The 18,864-nt window shown below is 41.0% G+C and overlaps 1 protein-coding gene across 5 annotated transcripts in view; it reads left to right on the forward strand.

Moving 5' to 3' along the window:
- arhgap27l (Rho GTPase activating protein 27, like) overlaps positions 1–18,152 on the forward strand; it is a 41,889-nt gene extending 23,737 nt beyond the window's left edge. For 2 of the 5 annotated variants that reach the window (XM_046834531.1, XM_046834532.1), the window contains exons 3-19: positions 2,316–2,738; positions 3,617–3,820; positions 6,411–6,491; positions 6,790–6,870; positions 7,011–7,094; positions 7,791–7,877; positions 9,730–9,797; positions 10,038–10,125; positions 10,792–10,893; positions 11,141–11,239; positions 11,579–11,663; positions 11,912–12,034; positions 13,715–13,813; positions 14,185–14,262; positions 14,367–14,501; positions 15,307–15,412; positions 16,496–18,152. In XM_046834531.1, coding sequence (XP_046690487.1) covers positions 2,316–2,738; positions 3,617–3,820; positions 6,411–6,491; positions 6,790–6,870; positions 7,011–7,094; positions 7,791–7,877; positions 9,730–9,797; positions 10,038–10,125; positions 10,792–10,893; positions 11,141–11,239; positions 11,579–11,663; positions 11,912–12,034; positions 13,715–13,813; positions 14,185–14,262; positions 14,367–14,501; positions 15,307–15,412; positions 16,496–16,673 — 2,121 coding nt within the window. In that variant the 3' untranslated portion in view covers positions 16,674–18,152. The remainder of the gene's footprint in view (positions 1–2,315; positions 2,739–3,616; positions 3,821–6,410; positions 6,492–6,789; positions 6,871–7,010; positions 7,095–7,790; positions 7,878–9,729; positions 9,798–10,037; positions 10,126–10,791; positions 10,894–11,140; positions 11,240–11,578; positions 11,664–11,911; positions 12,035–13,714; positions 13,814–14,184; positions 14,263–14,366; positions 14,502–15,306; positions 15,413–16,495) is intronic. The other 3 variants (XM_046834533.1, XM_046834534.1, XM_046834535.1) reach the window with 3 other exon arrangements.
- Positions 18,153–18,864: the final 712 nt, after the last annotated feature.

Genomic DNA, 18,864 nt, shown 5'->3' on the forward strand with positions numbered 1-18,864 from the left:
TTTTTTATTTAATTCTGGCAACAGCGTTACGGGTTAGTCAAAGAAACTTAGAAATGAGCATCAGAAAATAATAAGGACATAATCCTCGGTCTTGCACACACATGCAGTAATACCGGGAGAATGCGACGCCAGGCTATTCCCAAAATACCGCTCTGCTCTTAAAGGAGCCACGACATATTTCACCCGTTACACCATGTAACAGACACTGTCTTTCATTAAAGCCTGTGTAAAGTACATTAGTTTCAGTGTAGACATTTATTATAAACAGGTGCGGCTCATTTATGTTTAAAATAAAAATATTTGTAAAATTCAGTGGCTTATATATGGGTGCACTTTATATTCCGGAATTTACGGGAACCAGATGAAGAACATTTCTTTTTAAAATTGTGTTCTATTATGGATGTTTTTACTGCAGACGAATCAGATTCAGGTTTTTTTTTTGTCCCTCACACATCATGTGCACCCTTTCCTACACCCCCCACCTCCGCGGTGCATTGAGATGGCATTTCTGTGCATCGCAAACATCTGAGCTGTGCAAAGTTCATCAGTAGTGTTTAACTCTGCACTTCCTGCCCCCTGAGAGAAGCACATCGTTTGGAAAACACATTAGCTGTACATTTTTAGAGGAACTCAAAAGCTGCTCGCAATATTTAGAATGAGTTCCCCCAACCCCCCCGAACGAGTACCTGATTTAATAGCAAAGGACAAAAAAAAAGTTCTTCTCCTTGTTCTTGCGAACTGAATTTATTTTCTTTCAATGCAGATGTTGCAGTGATGTGGGGGGATTTCTGTATCACTTCTGTGTAAAATTAAAAGAAAAGCAACAGTTTATGACGCTCTGATCCCTTGCTGCTCAGAGTGTGTGTACATATTTAGCTGTGTTCCTGGAAAATTAAAAGCCACACACACACACACACACACACACACACACACACACACACACACACACACACAAACACACAGTCGAAATACTTTCACTTCCTGAATGCAAGTGACCTGCTGCTTTCAAATAAACACTTTCCTGTTGTGCTTTTTTATCACTTTGAAATGAAGAGAACAGACTTTTGAGAATAATTTATTACAGATTCATCGACAAAAATATATTAAAATGTAAGGCGCTGATTCTGATAGAGTTTAGACCAGTAGAGAATGTCTTGGTAGTCCTGGCAACCCTTCACTGAAAACTTTACCGTATATAAAGACTGGAGTTTTATTCCATTGTGTATTTCAGAATCCCAGATAGACTCCGGATCCTGACCACCTGAAAATCAGGGAACGTGAAAAACAAGGAAACAACTTGTCTTTTTGTTTTCCTTTACACATGCTAAAGTAGGAATAGTTCAAAGGTAACCACATCATAGTCGTATATGGAATGTCGTACTTTTTATCCATTTATAGCATGTTATGGAATGTCGATCTGAAGTACCAGAATTCCTTTACATCCGATTCTTTGTTAATAAATTATTAATAATTAAACTTCAGTGGGACGTTACAGGGAACCAGTCTCAGACTTGGTCGGCTATTTAAACCATTGCAAACACCAGTAGGGGCTGAAAGAAACCTGTACTGGTGTCTGTGAAATGTGGGAGAAACTGTGACCTTTGTGTGTGTGTGTGTGTGTGTGTGTGTGTGTGTGTGTGTGTGTGTGTGTGTGTGTGTGTGTGTGAAGCTGAAATCAGGGATAGATATCCGATTCCTGTCCTCTGTGTCTCTTTTGTTAGTGCTGAATAAAAGGAAAGGCTCAGCTCAGGGATTTCGCTGCTCCACTCTGCTTTGTCCTGCGCAGGTTTCCATGGCGTTTTGTTTGAGTTGATGATGGGAAATCTGGCACTGGGGTATTACTCACACGGAGAGCAGGAACCGTGCAGGTCATGATGAAAGCGAGTGGACAGCGTGATTTTACGAAAGGTTATTCCACCTCTGCCGGACTTGACACTCAGAAAAGTGGAATAAGAGAAATTTTGGACTTTTATTGATCTAAACCCAGTGTTTCACAGCCTGGATCCTGGTTTTGTTCAAGATTAGTGTGGAGAACATGTTCAAGCATGGGTCTTGTGTAAGAGCAGTCTTACCTGTTTGAGTTCGATCAGAATACTCTGGACTACAAAGCCTTTGGGAAAGTAAGCCACTCCGGTGCACTTTTTCATTCTCACCAGGTGACCAGATTCCTAGCTTTTCAATAATACTACACTTTAAACTCCAACATGGGAGGGTTTTAACGCTTTTCAAAAATTAACACTCATCCTCTTGCCTTCATTTTGGATTTGGTTACTAGTTTATTTGCTAAACACTCTTTATTTTTTTCCCTCCTGCAGGAGCATGAGAACCCCACCACGGCGGTGTATGCTAACGTCGCTGAGCTGAAGAAGCTCACGCCTTGTGTTCTTCCCTCAGCCACCTCCACCTGCTCGTCCCCCGGCCTCTCCCTAAGTCCGGCTCCAGACTCACCTGAATGGGAGGCTCAAACTGAGCAGGACAACAACAAAATGTTCTACCCTGCCACACACCCTCAGAGCCCCACTCTGCCGGTGGGGGTGGACCCCCTGGCTCTGACCGTCCCTGTTGTGGGAGCTCCGTCTGTTTCCGCTCCGTCCTCTCTGCCGCCGACTGTCCCTCCGGGATCAGACTGGGAACAGCTCTTGGACGAGACGACGGGGAGACACTTCTACTACAATGCCACGCTGAATCAGACATCGTGGGTTGCTCCGGACCCAAACAGCTCTCTTCTGGAAAGACTGGTAAGGCTGTACGGACTTGATAACTTTTTGGTAAGAAGCTACAGGAGCTACAGTTGCAGCCCCTGGTGTAACTGTTGATGCTGCTAATTTAACTCATTCCTCTGGTCTTATTCAGGGTTGTTCTCGCTATTAATTGCTGATCTCTTGGAGTAGTAGGACCCATTGTGGGCTCTTTGCTTAGCAGAGACACACCTGATATAAGCTGATGTTCAGTATCAGTTAATCCAGTAGAAGATTTCATAGCTCTCAAAGACAATTTGAGATGTATTTTTTTTATGTGTTGTTTGCATTATTACATGACTGAATCACTTCAAACTGTTGACATACAACAGGAAATTGTTAGCTTTGAGAAGTGGGAGGGACAAACAGGCACTGAGACCATGCCTCCTTCACTGGTACTGAAGGGCACACAGAAGGCATGGCTTTCCAAAAATGATTAGAGACCACATCTCGATCATGGGGAATGGCAAGAACAACTCCTTTTGCGTGGCGAAGAGGTAGCGTGTGGTTATGATCAGTGGGTGGACCTCTGATCAGAAGGTCATGAGTTAACATCCCACTGACACTAAGATGCCTCTGCTCTGCCCTTGAGTCCAACTTGGGCTTAAGGATTAAGGCTCCTAACCCTCAACTGCTCATTTGTATGAATGAAATAATTGTAAGTCGCTCTGGATAAGGGCTTCTGCCAAATGGTGTAAATGTAATACACACCTTCTTCAAAGCTTATAATGTTATTTATATGTGAGAAAAAAGAAAGAACTTGTCATGTGAGATCATTCAGCCAATTTCCTATCTCTTCATCCATTTCCTCTCTCTCTCTCTCTCTCTCTCTCTCTCTCTCTCTCTCTCTCTCTCTCTCTCACTCTCTCTTTTAAAAGCCACCTTTACCACAGGAGGATTACCCCTCAATTGACCATAAGGTTCAGGCCGTCCCCTTCAGAGACCCACCCCAGTCCCCGGTCAGGCTGCCAGTCCTGCCCAGACTTGCTGTTGATCCTGGGACGCCTGTTCCACCCGGCTGGAGCTGCTCCATGGAGCCTGATGGAAAAACCATCTTCACTCATGATCAAACACATCAACAGGTAAACAGCAGCACTGACGGTTATTTTCCACACACAAGCACAACATGGACAACGTGAGCTTCGAAACATAACTTTATTCAATTCTCTCCAAGTTAGAAAACAAATCAACAAGTGTGAAAAGATTTCTGTCAAAAATTCCAAACAGTTGGCGAAAAACATTTCTTGGACCAGTTCCACTGTGTATGTGGTCCGACGTTTCTTCAGTTCCTTGCTCATAATTTTAATTCCTATCAGCAATTAGTTCCCTTTTTACTGTTTTTGTGTCTAGCAAATGGACGACAGTCGTAGAACCATTGCTTCCATCATATCAAGCCATCAAAGAAATGAATTTAATAAGGAAGCAGTAGAGATCGCTACTTATGGAGCTAGTACGGGTAGCTTGTGTGGCTAATCAAATCCAAAATTGAAGCTAGTGTGGAGCTGAAGGTGCAGTGTAGATCAGTTTTAAATACATTGTTCGAACAATTGTAGTACGGATGATGTGTGTAGTTTGCTGTATAGCCGTGCAGAATGACTATCAACTTGTCTGGTCACATGTGTACGTGTCACATGTATGTTACATCAGAGTGAAATTCTTTCTTTGCATAAAGATGTTTGGAAGCTGGGGTCAGAAATAGCATGTTCAGCTGCCCATAACTTTATATTATAATTACAGAATAATGAGCTTGTTGTGTCAGCGATTTTATATGTAAATCTGTCTCTTTATATCTGCTCAGCACAGCTTCTCTACATACAAAACAAGCAAATACACATACAGAGTTTCCTCTAGAGACTGTATACTGAGACGGCAATCTGAAAAAGAAAGTGGTGTTTCTATATTTTCTCATATAAACCTTTAATATCCTGAAGCTCTGAAATGATGAGCTGTATTTAATTAACCACATTTGTTTTCAAGACCGTTCTTTTGTGAGCAGTTACCATTAATATTTAGAAAGCTGTTTTTTTACTTTTATTTTTTTACTTATATTTACTTTTCATTTAATATTAAATGCCATTCAAGAAGATCGGATTCTTGATCTGTTCACCGAACTAAAAATAATGGAGTGAAGCTCTCATGTGAACAGGTCCTGATTGTCTGCATAGCTGTGTGGAATATCGTCTTTTCTTCCTCTTGAAATAGAGAAGACTTTTCTGAAGTCATATGAAGACCTTTGTAGCGTTCTTAAACAACAGCGCCCTCTGTGGGGTTGGTTCGGTAGCATGAACACTAACATTGGTGACATTAACAGCTATGTGTGGATCTACAGTACATGTGATCTGTGTGTGTCTATGATCTGTGTATGGATCTGTGTGTGATCTGTGTATTGGTATATGTGTGATCTGTGTGTGATCTGTGTATGGATCTATGTGTGATCTGTGTGTGATCTGTGTATGGATCTATGTGTGATCTGTGTGTGATCTGTGTATTGGTATATGTGTGATCTGTGTGTGATCTGTGTATTGGTATATGTGATCTGTGTGATCTGTGTGTGATCTGTGTATTGGTATATGTGATCTGTGTGTGATCTTTGTATGGATCTTTGTGTGATCTGTGTGTGATCTGTGTATGGATCTGTGTGTGATATGTGTATGGCTCTATGTGTGATCTGTGTGTGATCTGTGTATGGATCTATGTGTGATCTGTGTGTGAGCTTTGTATGGATCTGTGTGTGATCTGTGTATGGATCTATGTGTGATCTGTGTGTTATCTGTGTGTGATCTTTGTATGTATCTTTGTGTGATCTGTGTATGATCTGTGTATGGATCTGTGTATGGATCTGTGTGTGATCTGTGTATGGATCTATGTGTGATCTGTGTGTGATCTGTGTATGGATCTTTGTGTGATCTGTGTGTGCGATCTGTGTATGGATCTGTGTGAGATCTGTGTATGGATCTATATGTGATCTCTGTGTTTGATTTGTGTATGGATCTATGTGTGATCTGTGTATGGATCTGTGTGTGATCTGTGTGTCTGATTTGTGTATGGATCTATGTGTGATCTGTGTGTTTGATCTGTGTATGGATCTATTTGTGATCTGTGTGTGATCTTTGTATGGATCTTTGTGTGACCTGTGTGTGATCTGTGTATGGATATATGTGTAATCTGTGTGTGATTTGTGTATGGATCTGTTTGTGATCTGTGTGTTTGATCTGTGTATGGATCTATGTGTGATATGTGTGATCTGTGTATGGATCTATGTGTGATCTGTGTGTAATCTTTGTATGGATCTTTGTGTGATCTGTGTGTGATCTGTGTATGGATCTGTGTATGGATCTATGTGTTATCTGTGTGTGATCTGTGTATGGATCTTTGTGTGATCTGTGTGTGCGATCTGTGTATGGATCTGTGTGTGATCTATGTATGGATGTATGTGTGATCTGTGTGTGATCTGTGTATCTATCTATGTGTGATCTGTGTGTGATCTGTGTGTTTGATCAGTGGATGGATCTATGTGTAATCTGTGTGTGATCTGTGTGTTTGATCTGTGTATGGATCTATATGTGATCTGTGTGTTGATTTCACAACTTTGGTATATTTCTGTACAGAATGTGTTGGTGTAAGATCAGGTCTAGGGCAGATCCCTTTTTTACACTTGTCTTTTTTTCACAGTGGATCCAGTCAAAAGATGAGAAAGGCAAGAGATATTATTACACAAAGGACGGCTCTGTGTCTCAGTGGAATCTTCCGGAGGTTTGGGGTTTTTTTTGTGATCTTTTGTTATTGCTCTCTTCTTTCTTTCATTAGATCATTCTGGCTTGTTTTTTTTTTTTCTTTTCTTTCCTTTTTTTTCTTTTTCCTTATTTCCACACCTTTCATTTTCCACACCTTTTATTTCACTTTGTTTTCTTTTCTTTTCTTTTCTTTTCTTTTCTTTTCTTTTCTTTTCTTTTCTTTTCTTTTCTTTTCTTTTCTTTTCTTTTTTGTTCTTAACTGTAAATGAATCCGGTATGAACTGTATATGAGCTGTGTATGAACCCTGTATTAACAGACGTCAGTGTTGGGGAATGGTGTGGAGCAGAATGGACAGTCTGCCTTGAAGAACTTGAAACACATCCCTCAGGAGGACACGGTGAGTCCGGAAGACATTCTGCTGTGTTGAGAGACATCAGCGCTCCCGGTGTCACCGTCATACAGTTTTCCGATGCTTCACACAGATGTTACTCAGTGGTGAATTCACATCGCTCTGCATTTCTCTTTTCTTTCACGCAGAAGTTTTTCCCGTCTCACCGCAGAGTTGCGTCCGATTTCAGCACCGATTCTTCGAGTACGGTGAATTCGGCAGACACACATCAGGTACGTACCCATTCCTCCTCCCTCGTTTGCTGTTCACATGCATTTATCATTAATTATCAGTGCTTTTCAGTATTATTTCCTTTTAATAAAAAATAATCTTTTAAAAAGAAAAATGGGGGAAGAAGAAGAGAAAGAAAATTACATAATATACGAAATAAAGTGATATAGAAAAAAAGCAATAATACAAAATAATATTTTTTTTTTTTACTATATGAATGTCTATAAGTAAAAAACACAATGTCTATGTATTTCTATTAAAAAATTATGAAAAATAGAATATAGATATTTGAGGGCAATATGGAATTTGTTTGCATTATAAAATTATTTTATTTTTTGTCAAAAAAAGGGGGGATTGTTAAAAGGAAAATTGAATAATTAAACAAATCAATATTTATTTATTATTTGAATAAAAAACAAAGCAAACAAAAAACCCATTTATTTATTTATTTATTTATTATATATTTATTTATTTATTCATTCATTTTTTTCATTGTGTTTCTGAATATTGAATAATCCTTAACAAAGTCAACTCCATGATGAATTCGTACTAAACACAACCCTCGTTTATCATTTTTCATCCTCATTCCATAAAAACTTTCCCTGATTAATTGTTTTATTTTATTTTTTTCCATAAACAAACAAACAATGTTGAGAGTTTGTGAGCGACCGAGAAACCTGTTGTGTTTTCCTTCGAAGGAGGACATTGTGAAGCCGAGAAGGAATCTGTCCAGCACAGATGCTCATCTCCACCACCTCCTTCACCCTCACCACCCCCACCACCATGTTCGTTAAAGTCCAGGACGATTACGATCCAATCCGTTTGGTCGTATTTCAATCCTGTAAACATGCGCTTTCACCACCAACCTCGCTGACTTCCTGCTTCCTGCCATAGCATTTAAATGAGTTTTAGGAGAATAAAATGATTGAGCGTGATTCTATTTCCTCATTAGCAGTCTGGCTAGTTAGCTAGCGAAATGAAAAACAGATATAAATAGACCACCAGTTGGATAAATAAAACGTGTAGATGTTGTATTCAATATAAATACATTATATGACTATCTTTTGTCCGCCGTATGCACTCCTGATCCACAAACCTGATCACTGACCCTGAAGCTTGATCACTGATCCTGAAACGTGATCACTGATCCTGAAACGTGATCACTGATCCTGAAACTTGATCCCTGATCCTGAAACTTGATCCCTGATCCTGAAACGTGATCACTGGTCCTGGAACTTGATCACTGATCCTGAAACGTGATCACTGATCCTGAAACTTGATCCCTGATCCTGAAACTTGATCCCTGATCCTGAAACGTGATCACTGGTCCTGGAACTTGATCACTGATCCTGAAACGTGATCACTGATCCTGAAACTTGTTCCCTGATCCTGAAACATGATCACTGGTCCTGGAACTTGATCCCTGATCCTGAAACATGATCACTGGTCCTGGAACGTGATCACTGGTCCTGGAACTTGATCACTGATCCTGAAACGTGATCACTGATCCTGAAACGTGATCACTGATCCTGAAACTTGATCCCTGATCCTGAAACTTGATCCCTGATCCTGAAACGTGATCACTGGTCCTGGAACTTGATCACTGATCCTGAAACGTGATCACTGATCCTGAAACTTGTTCCCTGATCCTGAAACATGATCACTGGTCCTGGAACTTGATCCCTGATCCTGAAACATGATCACTGGTCCTGGAACTTGATCCCTGATCCTGAAACGTGATCACTGATCCTGAAACTTGATCCCTGTTCCTGAAACGTGATTACTGATCCTGAAACACGATCCCCTGATGCCTAAATGTGATCACTGATCTTAAAATGCAATCTCTTGTCCATATGGTGTATATGTGCCTTAAATCACAATGGAACATTACACCATGTTACACAAAGCACTGAATTCTGGATTGTGATTGGTTCAGAAGGTGTCAGAAGCTCTGACAGCAGTGCAGCTGCACATCGCAGGTTTATATTAATACGCTCGTCTGGATACGCCATCATTTCTATAGCAACAGGGACTCAAAGTAGTACAGGAAGTAATATGAAGTGTTTTCGTGTCACTGATTTGTTTCTGATAGGGACACAACATTAAGCGATTATGCCTTAAACCTCGGTTTGGTAATCAAGTCAGTGACTGCATGACTACACGAATCTGAAAGGAACCTGAGTGTTCACGTTTCTCCTGTTTGTGCTGCATGTGTGATTTCAGATCGTCACAGGAAGTCAGAGAAGTTGTGATACATGTTCGTAGTGTCTCAAGGGATCATGGGAAATGGAGTACTAATGCTCTAATGCTCAGACTAACAGTACTAACACCTTTTACTGATACGATCACAAATAACATCCACTCGGGCAGAATTCCTCAACATCAAACGCCATAAAACCCTGATTTTTCATCTGCGGAGTGTGTTTGTGTGTTTGTGTGTGTGTGTGTGTGTGTGTGTGTGTGTGTGTGTGTGTGTGTGTGTGTGTTGAGTGCATTAACCAATTCTCCAAACATTTCATGGTTTTACAACTACAACCAGTAGCTTGTAAAGGGTGGAGGGCTGAAGTGTTGTCTGCATGTTCTGTCATATCGATATGAATTTTCTAGAATGTTCTCTTCCCCTCTTCCCTGTTCCAGGCTTTATTGCTGGAGAAGGCTGGAATTCTCAACAAGACCAAAATAGTGGATAATGGGAAGAAGCTGAGGTACTGGAATCTCTTTTTATGGTTTCCTAGTCATTATAATCTAATATACTCATGCTCTGTGTGAATACTGGATTCTGATTGGCTATAACGTGTGTGAGAACAGCAGGTAACTTAATTGTAGAGATAAACGAGGAACCAACGTCTGTGGGACAAGGACTATAATGATGTCCTAGGACTATAATGATGATCAGGATTCTCAGATGATGTGCCTGATCATCATGCCTTTGTGTGCGTTCTCAGGAAAAACTGGACTCAGTCATGGACTGTACTTCATGGAGGAATTCTCACCTTCTACAAAGATCCCAAATCCAATCCGGGTGGGAACGTGGTAAGATCCTTCTAATCCTGAAACGTGATCCCTGATCCTAAATCACCATCACTGATCCATAAAACATGATCTCTGATCTAAAACACCCTACCTGATCCTGAGATGTGATCACTGATCCTAAAATATGTTCACTGGTCCTGAAATAATAATCCAGAAATCCTGATCACCTGGTCCAAAATCAATCTTGGGTGGGAACATGTTAAGATTCTACTAATCCAGAAACCTGATTTCCTGATCCTAAATTACCATCACTGATGCAACAACCTAATCAGTTGATCCTATTAAACATGATCACTGATTCACAAACACGATTGCTGATTCTTAAATATGATCAGGGATTCTAAAATATGATCACTGATTATGAAACATGATTACTTGATCCTAAAACATGATCACCAGAGTCCTAAATGTGATCGCTGATATTAAAAGGGCACAACTCAATTCTAATACAAGATCACTGATCCTGAAACAAGATCACTGATCCTGAAACAAGATTACTTATTTTGAAACATGATTACTGTTCCTGAAACACAAATACTAATCCTGAAACAAGATCACTGATCTTTAAACACGAAAACTGATCCTGAAACAAGTTTACTGATCCTGAAACAAGATCACTGATCCTAAAATGCCAATTACTAATTCTTTAATCTTTTTACTGTACAGACTAAGACCAATCAGATCATCCCTGAGTTCACAGTGGAGCTAAGAGGAGCTGCAGTTGGCTGGGCTTCCAAAGACAAGTCCAGCAAGAAGAACGTCCTGGAGGTGCAGTAACAATAATAACCTGATTTCACTGAAATATCGAATGCGAAACTTCATCACTACCCGATGTGTCCCACTGCCCCAGTGGGGGAGTTTATTTGTTTCTCTTTAATTAATTTGGTTGAATTGAACATCAGCAGCTCGCTGTAACAGTGGTTCATTATTGCCGACTCGGCGTCTTTAACAAAAAGCCTGACTTTTAGAGGACCTTCAGTTTAATGACCTTAACGTTCTACGTGTCCTTCTGCAGCTAAAGACCCGTCAAGGCTCTGAGTACCTCATGCAGTACGACACCGACAGCATCATCCACGACTGGCACTATATCATCCAGGACACTATCAAACACCTGGTTAGTGGCAGCGCCATCATGTGGTCAAATCCAGGACTACACTTATATTACAGTAAAATAAGGAGCAGATTGTAAATTTAGATTGGATTTCTAAAGAATTTTTGCATTTCGAAACACTAGAACACTACGTATTTTTTCACCCTCAAAAAAAAAAAAATATACTTCACTTATATTTCTTCTGAAATGAAGAAACAACCAAGAAGATAAAAAAAAAAAAATAGTATGAGGGAGATTTGGAGAAGTTTGGAAGGGGTGAAAACTTTTGCACATTGTTTTTTCTGAATGTCCAGTGTGTATTAAGACGTGTGTGTGTGTGTGTGTGTGTGTGTGTGTGTCCAGTATCATGATCATGGCTCAGAGGAAGAGGATGATGAGGTCATGGAGAAATCGACTCAGCCTGTCGAGCGAGAGAGGAAGAACACCAGTGAGGGCAACACACACACACACACACACACACACACACACACACACACACACACACACACACACACACACACACACACACACACACACACACACACAGAATTTAGCAGAAGCATAAACTTAAAAATGTAAATGCAGTTGTTTGATCTCAGAAGGTCAAGAAGATCAGATCTAGGTGGATCATTAGAACTTTATGAAATCAGCTGTAATTGTTAAAGGTGTTTTGTTCGCTGTTGTTTTCTCTGACAGCGACGAGGCAGAGCTCCTCAGGCGCTGCAGATTCTGATCAGAGCCGCGTTCGCACCAAACTGCGCAAGTTCCTCCAAAGGAGACCTACACTGCAAGCTGTCAAGGAGAAAGGCTACATCAAAGGTCAGCATCTGATTGAATATACCCTATCAGACATCCTGGTGTGGAGGTCACCTCATTATAGCCAAAACCATGTCAAGTAAAAACTCCCTGAGACATCATGAGGATGAAACAATTACTGTAGGGAACTCAGAAGAGTAGAGATGATCAGGTGGAGAAGAGTAGAGATGATCAGTGTGAGAGAAGAATAGAGATGATCAGGTGGAGAAGAGTAGAGATGATCAGGTGGAGGAGAGTAGAAATAATTAGGTGGAGAAGAGTAGAGCTGTTCAGGTGGAGAAGAGTAGAGATGATCAGGTGGAGAAGAGTAGAGATGATCAGGTGGAGAAGAGTAGAGATGATCAGGTGGAGAAGAGTAGATGATCAGGTGGAGAAGAGTAGAGATGATCAGAGTTGAGATGATCAGGTGGATAAGAAAAGAGATGTTCAGGTGGAGAAGAGTAGAGATGATCAGGTGGAGAAGAGTAGAGATGATCAGATGGAGAAGAGTAGAGATGATCAGATGGAGAAGAGTAGAAATAATTAGGTGGAGAAGAGTAGAGATGTTTAGGTGGAGAAGAGTAGAAATAATTAGGTGGAGAAGAGTAGAGATGTTCAGGTGGAGAAGAGTAGAGATGATCAGGTGGAGAAGAGTAGAGATGATCAGGTGGAGAAGAGTAGAGATGATCAGAGTTGAGATGATCAGGTGGATAAGAAAAGAGATGTTCAGGTGGAGAAGAGTAGAGATGATCAGGTGGAGAAGAGTAGAGATGATCAGATGGAGAAGAGTAGAGATGATCAGATGGAGAAGAGAAATAATTAGGTGGAGAAGAGTAGAGATGTTTAGGTGGAGAAGAGTAGAAATAATTAGGTGGAGAAGAGTAGAGATGTTCAGGTGGAGAAGAGTAGAGATGTTCAGGTGGAGAAGAGTAGAGATGATCAGAGTTGAGATGATCAGGTGGATAAGAAAAGAGATGTTCAGGTGGAGAAGAGTAGAGATGATCAGGTGGAGAAGAGTAGAGATGATCAGATGGAGAAGAGTAGAGATGATCAGATGGAGAAGAGTAGAAATAATTAGGTGGAGAAGAGTAGAGATGTTTAGGTGGAGAAGAGTAGAAATAATTAGGTGGAGAAGAGTAGAGATGTTCAGGTGGAGAAGAGTAGAGATGTTCAGGTGGAGAAGAGTAGATGATCAGAGTTGAGATGATCAGGTGGATAAGAAAAGAGATGTTCAGGTGGAGAAGAGTAGAGATGTTCAGGTGGAGAAAAGTAGAGATGATCAGGTGAAGAAGAGTAGAAATGATCAGGTGGAGAAGAGTAGAAATGATCAGGTGGAGAAGAGTAGAGATGATCAGGTGGAGAAGAGTAGAGATGATCAGGTGGAGAAGAGTAGATGATCAGGTGGAGAAGAGTAGAGATGATCAGGTGGAGAAGAGTAGAAATGATCAGAGTTGAGATGATCAGGTGGATAAGAAAAGAGATGTTCAGGTGGAGAAGAGTAGAGATGATCAGAGTTGAGATGATCAGGTGGATAAGAAAAGAGATGTTCAGGTGGAGAAGAGTAGAGATGATCAGAGTAGAGATGATCAGGTGGAGAAGAATCGAGATGTTCAGTGTGACAGGAGAAGTGTTCTGAAAGTGAATCTTTATGATTACAGCAGCAGCAGCAGATCTTCTGAGGTGTTCTGTTCATCCTTTTTTTAGACAATGTGTTCGGCTGTCACCTGGACATCTTGTGTCATCGGGAGAACACCACCGTCCCCAGATTTGTGGAGAAATGTATAAAGTCGGTGGAGAGGAGAGGTACAGGAAATCATTTTCTCATTATTCTGTTAAACTTGTGGATATAAATGGCGTACAGTAAAAAAGGGGTGCACTAACTTTTGCCCTCTTGCCCATGCAGCACAGCGGGGGGCAAATTTAGGCTTGTTTTTGATTATAATTCGTATGGCAACATGCGTAATCAAAATGATAAAGTTCTCTTTGGAGGAGACGATTATTTATTCATGTGTTCATTCATGGAAGGAGTCTCCAGTTTCAGGGGCTTTTGGTTAGAAGGTAAACTGGACTGAGGAGTTTCAGATGCTAGTTAACGCGAGAGAAAAGGAGAAGCATGTCGTAATGATAATAAGTGCTGGAATACGTTCTCCTCTAACGCTCCGTGTCCTGCTCAGGATTAGACATTGACGGGATCTACAGAGTGAGCGGGAACCTGGCGGTCATCCAGAGGCTCAGGCACAAAGCTGATCACGGTACACGCGCAAGCTTCCGATTTAAACCTTTCATTTTCATTACAATTAAAGGATTTTTGTCCGATCCCAATTAAAACGCCTGCCTCTGGTTGTGTGTGCTTCAGAGGAGGATCTGGATCTGGAGGATGGTCAGTGGGAGGAGATTCACGTCATCACCGGAGCTCTGAAGCTTTTCTTCAGGGAGCTCCCAGAGCCGCTGTTCCCCTACAGCTTCTTTGAAAAGTTCATCGCTGCCATCCGTGAGTCAGCTACACCCACGTTAATAAAAACACACAGATTACACGCTGATCTAACCAGATTCCAGACACGACAAAGAGCGACATTTCCATAATCAAATAAACCTCTTGGAGGAAAAGATTTTTTTGCATGTTAGTGTACTCAATAGACACTAGGTGGTGCTGTTTTTCCTTCCGCCACAACCTTGTTAAATTCTGATTGGTTGTCAGGTGTCGAATAGTTTTTACTTCACATCAAGTTATGAATGAAAAGTTTTTGTTTCTGTGGCAACAGACTTATATGGCAGACTTTCAAAGTGTAGCCATAAATGGATAAAACAACAAGAAAGAATAATAATAATGGTATAGAATTAAAACCTAGCGCTCTTGTTCGATTTACAGAGTCTTGTATGTTTATTTCTCTTTCTTTTTTTTCTCCCTCTTTCTCATCCTCCTCTCCTTCTCCTCATCTTCCTCCTCTGACCTCACTCTTCTTTTAATTTTTTTTCGAAACAATCCTTCACACCCTCCATACTCCATCTCTTTATCTTTTTCTTCCTCCACTTTGTTCTCTTCTCCCCCCTCCCCCTCTCCCTGGCTTGTTTTTCTCCTCTTCCTCTTCCTCTTCCTTCTCTTCCTCTTCTGCCTATTGTTCTTGATCATTCTCCTCTTCTTTCTCCAACCTCTCTCTCTGCTTCTCATCCCCATCTTCATCATCCTCCACTTCCTCCCTCATCTTTTGTCCTCTTTCTCCTTCTTCTCTTTTTCTTCTGCATCTTCCTCTTCCTCCTCTTCCTCCTTCTTTTCCTCTTCCTGTCTGTGTTTGCAGAAGTGAACGATGCGAGTCTAAGGGTGTCGTACATGCGGGACTTGGTGCAGGCGTTGCCGTTACCCAACCACAACACCATGGAAGTGCTCTTCAAACACCTGCGCAAGTAAGTAGTGTCACATGACAGCGGAGTGAAGCTCAGTGTGAACACCAGAGATCCAAGTCAAGGTTCTTCTGCTGAACTTTAATTTCTCAGATTTCACTCAGTGGAACGCACTGAAACTCGACAGGCAGATGAGCTGGTGTTCACAGTCCAGAGCGTGAAGAACAGTTTGTGTACAGTTTCCTCAACTGTACAGTACAAGAACTTCTCAACACCATTACAGTTTCTGTTCTTAGTCAAGACCACCATTAAAACCAGTTTACACAGAGCTACATTTACTTCATCTTTATCATGCACCTTCTCTTTCTTCTCCTCCTCTTTCTCCTCCTCCTCATCTTTTATCTCCTCCTTCTCTTCCTTCCTCTGCTCTTCATCCTCCCCTCCTTCTCCTCCTCCTCTTCATCTTTCTCCTGCTTCTCTTTTCTCTGTATCTTCTCCCCTCCTCTTCCTTTCCCTGCTTTTTATTTTCCCTTATTCTCCTCCTCCTTTTTATCCTCCTTCTCATTTTTAATCCCCACCTTCTCCTTCTCCTCTTCTACTTCCTCCTGCTCATTTTTATCTCCTCCTCTTCCTTCCACAGCTTTTCATCCTCCCAATTCTCTTCCTCTATCTCCTCCTCCTTTTTCCCCTTTTCACGTTCTTTCTCCTCCTTATCCTCCCTCTCCTTCTCCACCTCCTCCTTCTTCTTATTTTCCACTTTCTTCACTTTCTTATTCTCCTCATTCTCCTCTTCCTTTATATCTTCCACATTCTTCTCTTCCTCATCCTCTTCCTTCACTCTCTCTTTTTCATTCTTCAGGTCCTCTTTCTCCTCATGTTTTTAATCCTTCTCCTAAATCTCCCTCACCTCCTCCTCCACCTCCATGTCTCCTCCTTCTTTTTTTTCTATCTTGATTATCTTACATTTTTTGAGTGTGATCCTGAAGGACCTGTTTTAACATCAGCTCCAAGATCAAATCCTACATTCACACACTCTCACACTATCATAATGTTTAATACTGTGGAAACTCCCATCAGGTCAGAGGTTCACAGTGGTCTCAGATGTTCTCGTTGCATTGTGTTGAAGCTCATGTTCCTGTCCTGCAGGGTGATTGATCACAGCGACTCAAACCGGATGTCTTTCCAGAGCATGGCCATAGTCTTCGGTCCGACTCTGCTCCGGCCCGAGGAGGAATCGGGAAACATGGCCATCCATATGGTCTTCCAGAACCAGATTGTGGAACTCATCCTCAGCAAGTTCTGTGAAGTTTTCTCTGCCCGATGAGGCGTTTGGCCTGAGTGTCGCACCTGAAACTGAGCTCTCAGTGGATTTTTGGTGGATCTGAAATGGTTCCTGGTTGACGAGAGTGACACACTCAGGCTATGGCTCATGGACTATGCAAATGGGTTTAGCATGGATTAGCATTAGGAAATCAAAACACCAAATTCAGGAGATTGTTCAGATCTACAGTCTTGGGATTATTGGATTGGAAGTGAACACAGAAATTTTGGAAATTGATGCTCATCAGAGCTTTAAAAGACTGATGGAGAACGTTCATGGTGTGTTTTACATTCATCCAGACTCCAAACTGAGCAGACTATGATCTGTGGCGGCTTTATTTCATGTCAGTATCTAGACCAGGCTTGTGCAGAATTATTATGATTGGCATCTTTAAAAACGGAAACCTTAGAGTAGATCGTGATATTAGAACCAGGTGGACCTCTAGCAGCAGTCGCTCAGATTTGTAATGAAAACATTGCAATTATGTTACTCAGAATTGACGTTATTGACGTTATTTGTAAAGACGTCAATTTGACACTTCAGTCGTTTTAGCTCAAAATATCCATCATTTGTTTATGTTTCTACTCAGATTTTCCACCAATATCATTTTTGACTCATAGCATCCCTATCACAGATAGGCCCAAAAGTTTGTGGACACCAGACATCCCATTTTACATGAAGTTATAATAACCTCCACTCTTCTGGGAAGATGTTCCACTAGACTTTATGAAGATGTGTGTGAGATTCATTCGGCCACAGGGGTGTTAGTAAAGTCAGGTACTGATGTAGGTGAGAAGATGAAGGACATTTATTCATGATCAATAAGGTTGGAGCTCAATAGCAGGAGCTCTTCCACGCCAACCAATGGAAAGCAGATCTTCAAGCTGGAACAAGTTTGGATCAAGTGAAGGGTGAAAGGGTTGGGTGTCCAAATTCTTTAAACCCAGAATATAATAGAATCAGTGTAGGGATAAAATCATTATTGTACACAAGCTAAATTCAGGTCTTACTTGGTCTGGGTGCCAGAACTCTAAATGGCAAATAAGTGGCGGATTGCTGCCTAATCCGGTCACATGATCTCACAATCAGGATAAACAAAAGGTTATGAGGTCAAATCTCAGAATGGCCACAGTCCCACTTTTCAGACAAAAACGACTCAATAAATGTGTCGGAATTACTTTAAAAAAAGGACACAACTTAACACACACGGATAAAATCAGATATTTTGCCATTTGCGTCAGATCGGACTCGGGATTGGATGTTTTAGGTTGCGAGGGAACACTTTATACACGTGTGCATTACAGTGCAATCATGTTTAATGTTAATAGAGCATTTATATATAGATATATAGATATATCTAATCTCCAGATGTGTACAGAGAGCGATGTTTATATGGAAAGAGGTTGATAATAAAGTGATCACTTTTGTGTTAAAGGAATGTTCAACATTCCGCAACAATAAATATTCTTTTAACTCTGTGAATCCACGTGTTTACTGTGGTGTTTACTGTTTGATGTTTTCCTGTGGTGTTTACTGTCACATTTCCTGTATATGGTGTTTTTTGTATTGTTTCCTGTGGTGGTTCCTGCCATTTCTACTGTCACGTTACCTGTATTGTTTACTGTGGTGTTTCCTGTAGTATTTTCCTGTTTCCTGTGGTGTTTTTTGTATTGTTTCCTGTGGTGTTTCCTGTGGTGTTTTTGTACTGTTTCCTGTGGTGTTTTTGTACTGTTTCCTGTGGTGGTTACTGTCATTTCTACTGTCATGTTTCCTGTATTGTTTACTGTGGTGTTTCCTGTAGTGTTTTCCGGTTTCCTGTGGTGTTTTTGTATTGTTTACTGTGGTGTTTCTGGTAGTGTTTTCCAGTTTCCTGTGGTGTTTTTGTGTTGTTTCCTGTGGTGTTTCCTGTGGTGTTTTTGTATTGTTTACTGTGGTGTTTCCTGTGGTGTTTTTGTATTGTTTCCTGTGGTGTTTCCTGTGGTGTTTTTGTATTGTTTACTGTGGTGTTTCCTGTGGTGTTTTTGCATTGTTTACTGTGGTGTTTCCTGTGGTGGTTCCTGCCATTTCTAATGTCACGTTTCCTGTATTGTTTACTGTGGTGTTTCCTGTAGTGTTTCCTGTTTCCTGTGGTGTTTTTGTATTGTTTACTGTGGTGTTTCCTGTTTACTGTGGTCTTTGATGTGATGTTTTCCTG

The sequence above is a fragment of the Silurus meridionalis genome, chromosome 22 (genome assembly GCF_014805685.1).
Source record: "Silurus meridionalis isolate SWU-2019-XX chromosome 22, ASM1480568v1, whole genome shotgun sequence".
In the NCBI taxonomy this organism is placed as follows: domain Eukaryota; kingdom Metazoa; phylum Chordata; class Actinopteri; order Siluriformes; family Siluridae; genus Silurus; species Silurus meridionalis.